At 36.5% G+C, this 12,185-nt stretch overlaps 1 protein-coding gene across 1 annotated transcript; it reads right to left on the minus strand.

The window, feature by feature from the left end:
• Window positions 1-6,906: 6,906 nt before the first annotated feature.
• Window positions 6,907-11,483, minus strand: LOC148021517 (uncharacterized). The gene is made up of 5 exons (XM_087698074.1): window positions 8,293-11,483; window positions 7,927-8,023; window positions 7,371-7,481; window positions 7,103-7,163; window positions 6,907-7,019 (listed from the first exon to the last, which is right to left on the minus strand). Exons 1-5 carry the CDS (start codon window positions 11,481-11,483, stop codon window positions 6,907-6,909), a joined length of 3,573 nt encoding a protein of 1,190 aa, XP_087554200.1.
• Between the last annotated feature and the right edge of the window lie 702 nt (window positions 11,484-12,185).

The raw sequence follows: 12,185 nt of genomic DNA on the forward strand, positions 1-12,185 counted from the left end.
TGCATTTATGGCTACCACTAAACATGAGGATGTTAAGGAGGAATTTGGGCAAGAATAGTTTTATGATCATGCTCACACTTTTCCTTTTGATCCTAGTGGTAGTATTCCTTATGATCCAAGAGGGATTCATGAACAGATACCTACTACCACTATTTGTTCCATCTCCCTGAATACTTAGATAGGTTCTATAAGAGCCCTAATATACTCCATATGATGGGTATCATTCATGGGAAGGATGTGTTTATCTTGATAGACAGCGACAGTATGCATAGTTTTGTGAATAAGTCAGGTCGTAGAAAGACTGCATTGTCTTTCCAAACCACTGATTTCTAGCTTTGAAAGTTCTCATTGAAGAGTATAGGGATTTGTTTGAAGTACCTATTTTATAACCTTCTAAGAGAGCAATAGATCACCCTATAGATTTGGAGCCACATTTAAAGCCAGTCATCAATAAGCCACCCTATCGATTGTCTAAATGTGAGTACAAAGAAGTAGCCAAGCAAATCAAGGAGCTTCTAAAGATGGGGTTTATTGAGCCTAGTTCTTCCCCATATGCCTTTTTGATCTTGTTAGTGAAGAAGAAAGATGAATCCTTTTAGATGTGTATTGATTACAGGGATCTAAATAAGATCACGCTGAAGAACAGGTATCCAATCCCTAGAGTAGATGATTTGCTTAATAAGCTCAAGGAGGTTAGGTTCTTTGCCAAAATTTACTTGAGATTAGGATATCATCAAATCTGTATGTGCGAGGGTAATGAAGTTAAAATCACCTTTAGGATTGATCATGGATTATATTATTTCTTGATAATTCTATTTGGACTTATTAATGCTCTAGCTACCTTCCAGAGTCTGATGAATAAGATTTTACAACCTTTCCTCTTTCGGTTTGTCCTTGTTTTCTTCGATAACATATTGATTTACAATAAGATACTACAAGATTATCTATCACATATAATGAAGGTTTTTTATGTATTGAGGCATCATAGACTCTTTGCTAAGGAGAAAAATGTTCTTTTATGTAGAATAAGGTGAAGTACTTGGGCCATATTGTTAGTGAGAAAGAGATACATGTTGATACTAAGAAGGTGTAGTGTGTTAGAGATTGGACTACACCTACCACCACTACTTCACTTAGAGAATTTCTTGATCTATTGTCATTTTATTCTTGCATATTCATTAAGCATTATGTGGTGTAGTAGCTCCTTTGACTGATAGATTAAAGAAGGAAGCTTTCTTTTGGGATGCACTTGCAAATAGTAGCTTCAACTAGTTAAAGAAATTCCTTACTTTTTGCTTCTATTTTGGTATGCCTAGATTCTCTAGGGATTTTTTCATACAATGAGCCAGTGGCCATGGCACAAGGGTTGTTTTGCTACAGGAGCGTAGAGCTATTGCCTTTGAAAGTCGCTAGATTACATATAAGGAGATGGCTATGAATGTCTTTGACCAATAGATGTTGGCTATTCTACATGCAATAAAGAAGTGGCACCATTATTTGTATGGCAGCTAATTTAAAGTTCAAAGTGATCACAAGGTCCTAAAGTATTTCCTTACTCAGCCAAACATTACTTCTAAGTAGCATAGGTGGATAGTTACTCTACAAAATTATGATTTTGGCATCACTCATACAAGACGTAAGGACAATGTGATAGCTGATTCTCTTTCCAAGATGAGGGCATATAAAATTTCAACTATGATTGAGCTACATGATGATTGGATTGAGGAAGTACAAGAGGCCTATTTGTCAGATGATAAGCTCGGTCACTTTTATTATGAAATGTATACCTTGTTAGCAAAATAAGGAAAATACCCATAAGCGAGGTTTTTTATTGTACCCATTACCTATTCCTGAGGGTAATTGGATGCATATTACCATGGATTTCACTAGTAGCTTACGTACTACCAAAAAGGGATGGAATAGTATCTATGTGGTAGTGGATAGACTTAGCAAAGCAGCCTATTTTCCCTTTCCTCGAGGGGTCTACTTTATAGAATATGTAAGATACCATGTGAGTTCAAAACAAAGGGTATTATATTTAGTAAAATTTATAGGATTATAATTACAAAATGAAATTTTTAATTAGAATTTGAAGAAAAAATGTAAGTTTAGTAAAGTAAAATGGGTAATCGTAAGGCCTTATACCATATAAAGAAAGGGTATTTCTTAATATCCTTTGAATGCATGTTATATAGATGATTTTTATAGGTAAACCCCTCGGGCCCATTTCATTCCTACGAAAGACATAATTTACTACTTCTTCACAGGCAGCTAATCAATTATGGAACAAATCTTTAGATTACATGGATTACCACATGTGATAGTGAATGACAGGGATTCAAAGTTCATTAACAATTTTTGGCAAGTAGCATTCAACTCCATCGATACTAAGGTGGCTCTTTCTACAACCTATCATCCCATAGACTGATGACTAGACAAAAAGGGTAAATAAGTGGTTGGTGGAGGCTTACCTTTGCCATTTCTATCATGATGTGCAACATATGTGGGATTCACGATTGCATTTGGTTGAGTTTGTCTATAATAACTCCACTCATGTTAATATTAGAGTTTCACCCTTCGAGGCTAAGATCAACCCTCGTGACGTAGAAGAATTGAAAAGAATGTAGACTCTTCTTTAATAATGTAAGATGAATCTTAGGAATATCCAAGATCGAATTAAGATGTATGCCAATGAGAAGAGGCAACCTTTAGAGTTCCAAGAAGGAGAATTAGTTTTGCTAAAAGTACTTAAGTCCCATTACTCTACTTTGAAGGATGGATCCAGTAACATGCTTGATCACATGTTTTTCATGGATCCTACAAGATCCTGAAGAGCATTGGAGACATCATATAGACTAGAACTACCCTCTTCTACTAAGATTTATAATGTGTTTCATGTTAGCTGGATCAAGCCCTTTTATGGTACTCATGCGGATATAGTTGATGAGTTGTCTCCTATAGATGAAGAAGGTCTTATTTAGTACATCCTTGAGGAGATCATAGGTCAACATGACAAGAAGCTTTGCTCTTATTCTATCATTGAGTATTTGATCAAATGGAGCGGTTTGCCACCTGAAGAAGCTTCTTGGAGGCCTGAAACTATATTAGATGAGTTTCCTTACCTATGAGATACATTAATGGTGGCTAAGACATAGCTATAGTGGAGTCAGTTATGGTGTAGACAGGGTTCAGGTCGGGTTCAGATAGCAGTCTATTTTATAAAAAAATTTGTTCTACCTAACTTTCAAAAATATGGCACCTACGTGATCAAAGTACTCTTCAATAGCTATGTTTTAACAAGTGGCACCCTTCATTTGGATGCTTCTATCAAAAGTTATGGCAGATTTTACTCAGCAATGTATGTTCTTATAGCAAGCTATCTATTCATTCTTGAGCGTGTTTCTTGAATATCTAAAGGCTCCAATTTCTTTTTGAAGAAATATGAATCATGTATACAGTTGAGGCTTTCCTTAATGTCTTCATTTCAGTCAATATATCTTCAATTCTTCATTCATTTCCCATACTTTCTATAGCTGAAATCAAAGTAGTACTCTATTTTATCCATCCTTCTCAGCCATTGTAAGTTTATTTTTGTGGACAAAAACCTTTGGACACATATAGATTGTAAGAAGTTGGGAATATATATTTTGGTGTGAAATTATCAATAATACCTTGTAACATTGACATAGGTATAAAAGGTATGAGATATGTAAATTTTGATATCCTTTGGCAATAATACAATTACTATCTCTCACCTCTCCTCCTTGTTCACAGCTTCCATGGCTTCTCTCTCTTCTTTCCTATCTTTCTAATCTTTCTCTCTCCTTGTCACTCATTCTCTCTTCTCTGCTCTTCTTTCTCCCACCTCTCAACTCTCTCCTTGACACTTCTAATATCTAGAACAAAGGGAAAATAGAACGAGGAACCTTATGGTTGGGGATGTAGAAGGAAAGAAGAAGGATGTTGAGACTTGTTAGGGTTTTTTGAAACATTACAAGAAAAAGCTATGGTGTAAGAGGCTTATTAAGCCTTTCATGAAACTTGATTAAAAACTAAGATTGGGAGAGGGTTTCAAAAATTGCATCTATAAGGTGATACCCCCCTCCCTTGTGTGTAGACACATGTGCATGGGTATGGAGAGAGAGAGAGAGAGAGAGAGATCTACTACTAAGGTTGAAAATAGCCTATGAGACAAGACCATGTATAATGTTAATAGTCACTAGATATCAAAGTGTGATGTGCTAAATGGTAATTGATGATATACAATGCAAAGAAAAGTGTAAAATGATGTAAAATACAATGCACATATAGGGATCAAACAAAAAAGGAGGTGGGTGGATGGAGCACAACAACATGACTAGTTGTGTGACTAAGTATTGATACAATACAATGCCCATATAAGGATACAATGAAAAAGGAGGTGGGTGGGTGGAGCACAAGATGACTAGTTGTGTGACTTAGTATTAATACAATATGATGCCCATATAAGGATACAATGAAAAAGGAGGTGGGTGGGTGGAGCACAACATGACTAGTTGTGTGACGACTGAGTATTGATACAATGCCATCCTATCTAGCTCCATTCAGTCAGGGATCGATGGTGGGTAAAAGATGTCACATGTCCTTGATGAAAGAGTATATAGATAGCATCTCGACTTAACCCTCAACTCTCTCACATGCTCCTCATGTCATTGATGGATCTCCACCATCTCTCTAATTTAGTCTTTGTGTGTGGTAACCCTACACCTTAGTTTGTGCACAACTCTTATCTCCTCAATTGTATGGATTGTCACCCCTCTCTGTGTAAGTGTAGTGTGTGTGGTCATTCTCTAGAAAAAATATGTGAGTTATGATTGTCCCCCCCTTTGCAAGATACCTAATTGGAATAGTGATGTGTAGAGCCTTTAGAACTAAAGTAGGAATTGGCCCAAGTATCATTGATTTAGGGATTCCATGACTAGTCTAAGGGAGGTGTCTCATTTAAATAGTGTGGTGTATCTCACCTAAACTGTATTGTAGGCCTTACATTTATAGATATAGTGCTACTCACTCTCCACCTCCTCACGATATAGTTTGTTTTCACAAGATTAATGGTCAATCCACATTGTGTGTAGAACCAATGTAGAGCATGGAGATGTCGATGTGGACCCCCGAGAGAGAGAGAGAGAGAGAGAGAGAGAGAGAGAGAGAGAGAGAGAGAGAGAGATCCTTCTTCTCCTACATCATTTTCATCATCTTGAACAACAATGCATCTTCATTTTCAAACATGGCTGTGATTTCAAGATTTTTTTAATCTTTTTCTATTTCTCTCTCTCCCTCCTCTGCCTCTTTCTTGTGGGCATGCATGGGAAGCAATTCAATGATATAAGAGGGTGCAAAATGCAAGTACGAGGGTGGATATATATTAAAGAGATCCAAGGGGAGTGTCAATAGCTTCGTGGTGGCATCAATAGCTCCTCCAACCTCTTATCTAAACTCTCCTCAAGTGTGTTTTACACAAGCTTTCATGAACATTGAAGTAATTTTTATTTCTATTAATTTTTATGAGTGTTGACAAATTCATTCTTGTTTGATTGTTTGGTTGCTTGGTTTCATGATATTAAATTAGAAAATATGGGGAAAAGTTAGAGATACAAGTGTTACACAAGCAACCCAAAACATTTCCATGTGTAAGTATGAAATAAAGGGTGATTTTATACAAATAAGAAGAAAATACAAAAAAAAAGTGCTACAAAGCATGATAAAAGGAAAAGTGGCTTCAATGAGTGAGTGGGTTCAATGTTCTTTTTGCTAATATATCATTTGTATGACATGTTATGATCTCAATGTAATATAAATGAGGCCTTGGTAGTTGTGTGCCTTTTGTACCAGAAGCAACAAAGCACTACATATGGACATGCACACATTAAGGAATGATATGCAAGATGTGTTTGTTCATCTCGCATATCGATCTCTTTCATTGAAAATTATTATTTTTGCACAAAAACATGTACCCTTGACTTTATGTGATGTATTTATGCACAAAACATCAATGCATGCCACTTGTATGACCATGGCTTAGTGTGGAAAGGCTTTCAACTTGTAAGTCAATGAAGTATTCATTTCGATTTAAGTGAGGTTGAGATATATACCGTTGCAGGTGAACCCATGCAGATTGCCAATTTGTGTTTCTCTTGCTTGGAGATTTAGACAAGATAGTTATGCCGTGAGCTAGCTAAACACAAATTTATGTTTCATCAGTGTCACTCATGGTCACGAGGCCATGGAGGTGTGGTTAAAAGGGTCATGGATAGAGTAGTATTTTTGTCTGGACATGATTGTTCATTGAGTTCACATCAAGACTTTTCCAACATGTACATAGTTGAATGCTTGCCAGGAGCTTATGGTCTTTACGAGAGAATTTTCATATGTCTATGGAATAGCCAATTGGTTACAAAAAGAGCATGCTAACTCATAAATCTAATGCAGATGTAGATATGTATTACAAGATGTGCTTAAAGTCTCCCGAGAGGCTCCCCCATGTGCATGCCATATGAGTGTCTTACCTTCAAGTGTGGAAGGTTGGAACGAAAGCCCAATCATCTAAATAAATAGACAACTAGGCGCTCCGCGCCTAGACTCAGTTCGGCGCTTCGCGCCGGGATGTGAAGCACAAATGTTTTAATTTGTTCACACATTCTTCCACTTAGAAATGAATCAAGTAGTCTTGCAAATTTTAAACTTTATTAAAAAATCTAATAATTCAACACAATAACATTGATTATCTCAACCATAATAATTGAAAAACATAACTGAAGCAAAAGTGATTTTTAAATATCACTGAAAGAATTCCAACTATGACAACAGGTAAATGGAAAAGAAAGTATAAAATGTTTTCAAAAAGATAGTTGTATTGTAGAAAATCAACTATTGAAAAGAAAGCTTTCTCTTCTTAGATGAATTATCAACCGTGGATCTAGCACGGTGAACATGTGTGGGCGAAGCTGTGACATGCCCCGCCCCAGTTTGTGCTGCAACATCTAAAAACGAAAAAAAAACTTTAGAAATAAGAATATTAAATTTATAAAGTAAAACACTAATTAATAAAAATGGTAAGTATTACCTGGGGACGTGATATGATTAGCTCTCACATTAGTAGAGCAGTCGACGGAATTTGGATGAAACTGATGTAAAGTTACAAAACATGATAAATCTTTAAACTCCCATTTACTCCAGTCATTCGGTATGTGTCTAGTATGGGACCGAGATATGAAGTACTCAACATCTGTTTGTCTAACATAGTAGCATTGGATCCATCCAAAATATAGAATTTCTATATATAAAGGAGTGTTTCCATTAGTAAATCCATCATTGGGTAATCTTTAGATTACCCTAGCCAAAGTTCTCAGGATAATAGCATCCGTAGCAATAGTTCTCAATGCTTCTTGAAGTCTCATTTGATAAGGAGAGGCACGATAATATTCAAATACTGTTTGGGCCATCTATCAATAAAAATTAGAAAACATAAAAATATATGATTAAAAAGTAATAAATAAAATTTGATGATATTGCACCAAAAATTTAATGCAAATATAATATGATAGAAAGATCAAATAACTTTTATGGTAGAAATAATTTAAACACAATGTTCTCATATAGTAAAACAAACATACGTCTAACTTCACATAAAATCATGAATATCTATCCATACATGAGGGATATGATCAAAACATTAAAGTATTAAACCAGAGAAAATAAGTCAAACTTTCTTTTCATCGACGAAGAACTCACTACTGAAAAAGAGCATAAGAAAGTACAACACTACATTTTATAGATATGTGAACAAAGAAGAAAAAAAGGCTTTGATTGTATTAAAATAAAAACATTATGCAAATATAATATGAGAGAACAAACATTACACTTTTGAAAAAACAGAGGTTACAATACTTTCTGTAAAACTTCATTATATACAATATTGATTGTACCATTTACCATGTCCTCTTTCTCATCAATCAAGACTTTCAATCTATCCGGAGACTTTACTCTGGAGAAAGCAACATAGAGTTGACCATGAGTAAAGACTGGGGTTTTTAGATATATTCCCAAACATGATAACGTTTGGCCTTGAGATTTGTTGATTGTCATTGTGCAAATGCCAATCGGACTGGGAATTGCAAGCGTTTCATTGAGAAAGGAAGTTCCAGTGTAGTTGGGATGAAAGTTATCCTCGGGATAAAAACTCTGTCACCAATATTGGTCCCCGTAATTATCTCTGCATCAATGACCTTGTTATTGAAAGCCTTGCATACCAACCTAGTACCATTGCATAAACCTTTAGAAGGATTCAAGTTCCTGAGCAATATTATTGGAGCATTTACTTTGAGTAGCAAGATATGAGGAGGAATACCTCCACCGAGGTCAAGGGAATTTAGATATTCCACAGAATAGAGGAATGAGTTCTCCTCGGTTCTATCCAGAAAATCAGCACTGTAGTATTGTTTAACCTCTCCCGGCATCAGTTGCAATGCATGATTGTTTATCATTTCCACATCAATGTTTCGAGGTGCAAGAATGGCACGTCCACTAAAGAATGTTTTGTAATCAATTACACAATTCATTTCACAGTAGACAAAATTTATCAAGTCTTGCATAGATCCTCCCTTTAACAACAATGCAGGTGGAATTTGCAATATATTATTAGTATGTGTCAAATCTTTTCCATCTCCAATGTCTTGCAACCATGCAACAAACTGACCCTCATCTGATGCGACCCGCATATTCTGTGTAAGTTTCAAAACATTGAAATATTGCCACAAATTGGAACAACATATAGCAGCACCGACAATATCCTCACGGGTACCCTTTGGTACAACAGGCAATATTTGCCTAAAATCTCCACCTAGTAGAATAACTTTACCACCAAATGGCATATCACACTGCATTATATCCTTTAAAGTTCTGTCCAGTGCCTCAAAGGTATTACGATGCAACATAGGAGCTTCATCCCACAAAATAAGACTTGCCTCTTTTAACAATGCTGCAAGATGACTTTGAATAGGTATATTGCATGTAGAATTATTATCTGCCTGTAATGGAATTTTGAACTTTGAATGGGCAGTACGACCATGTGGCAAAAGCAATGCAACAACACCAGAGGATGCTGTAGCTATTGCAATGCGACCTTGACTGCGAAGCTTTGCAAGCAAACATTTGTATAGGAATGTTTTTCCGGAACTGCCTGGGCCATCTAAGAAAAATGGTTTACCCAAACCACTATCAATAGCATTCATTATTGCCATAAAACAATTTCTTTGTCCATCATTCAACAAAGCTTGCATTGTTAAGAATGTATTCTCTTGTTCTACTTTATCATATAGTTGTTCATCAAGGATCAAAGGATTTGTATACTCTTGCATTGTCACCTCAGGCAATCCATGATACTCTGTCAATTTGCGACCATGATGATCTAAAAGTTTTTGAATATGCATCAATGCATGATTATTGGCCTCATCTTGCATATCGACATTTCGCCTATTTTGCAAGGAGAGTCGATGTTTTATATCCTCTGTCAGCGGACCTAAGAACTCTTCCCATAGAGCCCCAGGTCGGGCAGGCAAACAAAATACCAAGATGGATGCAAACAAATTTCTTAATTGAGCACCGGTTTGCATCAATGCAGCTTCACGCAAACACATTTGCCATTCATCATTTGTTTCCAACATTCCTTTTGCAATGCAAGCCTCCTTAAAAGTTGAATATACCACATTATCAACCGTACGCAATGCCTCAAAGGATGTGCACCCCTTGCATACAGTGAGTAGTAACCGCAAATAGTATTTTTCTCCACATGTAGGTGAAACAAAGTATATTCGACCACATGTGTTTCCTTGCTTTCTCTTTGTCCACATTTTTTTGCGTGCATTCCAAACCCAAAACATCGGAAAGTCTTGATAGAGAACTGTGTTAGCATCAGGGTGCAAACGATTGCATGTAAACCATTCTGTGAGAGTTGTTTTTTGAGCATTTTCATTTTGCACCACATCACGTATGTTATCATAGTCACGAAAGGAAACAGTATTCTCTCCAGGTAAATGTATTTGCAATCGTTGAATATCGGGTTTCTCATCATGAAGTTTGAATTCAAATATTCGCCAACATGCTTCAGAAGCTGAAATATATCGTGCATCTAAGTACCTCTCAATCTCATCAATATTTTGTGCATCAATATTTTCTACGGCAATATCATTGGATCCAGAACCACGCGTACTTGTAAACCGAATGGTTGCTCGATCATGGCCCTTATATACATATTTATACAAATATTTGACAGCTGCAATTGTCGAGCAAACCTCAACATTTATGTGAGCACTATACTTGGAACTCAAATAAGGATTGTAAGGCACTATCCATCGGTTATCCAAGAGGTTACCATTAGCATTATGAGTTTTTCCATCCTCTCGACGTCTATATAAAGGATAACCAGATTTATCAACTGTAGTTGTATGTATAAACTTTTTTGGATAATCCTTTATACACTTTCCATCCACCATGCAAGCACTTTTTGGATTGAACTCACCACACTGACCATGTATGTTACATTTAGTAATAATTCGATACAAATCCGAAAACCTTTCCTTATCAGGCAGCTCAGCGGACACCAGTCTATCATAATGATGTGCTTCTAGTGGCTTAAAGCGTGGTTCTAATATCAAGAGCGTATGTGAATGAGGCAAGCCTCTCTTTTGGAATTCTATGACGGACACATATCCAGCAACTTTACCAAACAACTCTTTTTTCACTATTGACTGCATCATGTCCTTATGTTTCAAATGAAAAACTCTAGCAGTTAAATCTGGTCGATCATGTGCAGTTTGACCAGGCAACAAAGCATCTGTAATTTCAGACCACTTAGGATTGCATGTCATGGTGATAAATAAATCAGGTTTACCTTTGCTACGTACAATTGCCATAGCATCTTGATATAATTGGTACATGAATCTTGGTCCACCTGTAAAGCTAGATGGAAATACTATTCTCCTGCCCACACCAATCCCAGCGATATTAGTATCAACTACATCTGAACCATTGACTATATCAGCCAATCCCCTATACATTTCAACTCGCAATGTTGCTTGATTATGACGACACCAAGCCAATCTACATTGTTCAATGCTACAATAAGCATCGACAATGTATTGTTGTAGCAAGCGACCACCCCTTAAAAGACATGCATTAGTATCATCTCGAATCTGAAGTCGAAAAGCGTAATATTGCATTTGAGTGACACAATCTTTATTTGCAAGATTATTGGCATTAATATGAGAATCAATAAATGCATATGGAACTTTAGTATGCCATCCATCCTCTCCATTTGGAAAAAGAAGAACATATAATAGTGGCATATATGCCTTGTGTAAGTTAGAAATATAAATCAAATGGCCTTGTCGTGTGCGAACTTGAATGCTACGATGATCAAGTGTATCATCATCACCTTGTCCAGGCATGATCGCAGCAACCTCACTTGCAGTGGGAACTGAATATCGTCTAGACGTGGATCGATTCTGAAAAATGGACATTCTTATTTCTACTGATGGATTGTGTTGCAAGCTTGCACCAAAACTGCTATAAAGGCCTGTGCGTATGCATTGTGATCATGCATCATTTGTTGAATCTCTTGTAGTAAGTCTGGCAAAAGCCCAGGTAAAACCCCCATGCAATTCAATAACTCATGATCGGTGTCATAAATATAAAGTTGTGCAAACTTTGGCATTTGTTGTCCATCCTCACTTGGCAATAGGGAACCCATCCGGTGATATATTGATCCATGAACTCGAAAAGTATAACCATTTCCATTTTGAGGCAAAAGCTCATCAATTTTTGCACCCATTGAAACAAAAGCCAATGCGCTATTATAAGCATGTATATTTTTTTTGAACTCTCTGCTTTGTGGATGTGTGCCATCAAGCAAATTACACAGAGGTTGTGGTGGTTGTTGTAGAGGTGGCAAAATTACTTTCCCTTCTCTACAGCAATGCTTTCCAATCGAAGTTGTACGCATTGTTTTAGTTTCATCGTGCCACAACTTAGCCATGCAATGGTGACAAACCTTGCAAAGGGTACCAATTGCATGCAAATCTGGTTTTTGGAAGAGCAAAATTGTTACTGATGGATGAATATCCAAATTAGGTGGCATGTCATGGAGAATT

Source organism: Lygodium microphyllum, chromosome 17 (assembly GCF_053477565.2).
Source record: "Lygodium microphyllum isolate KBCC chromosome 17, Lygodium_microphyllum_v1.1.10, whole genome shotgun sequence".
NCBI classification, from domain to species: domain Eukaryota; kingdom Viridiplantae; phylum Streptophyta; class Polypodiopsida; order Schizaeales; family Lygodiaceae; genus Lygodium; species Lygodium microphyllum.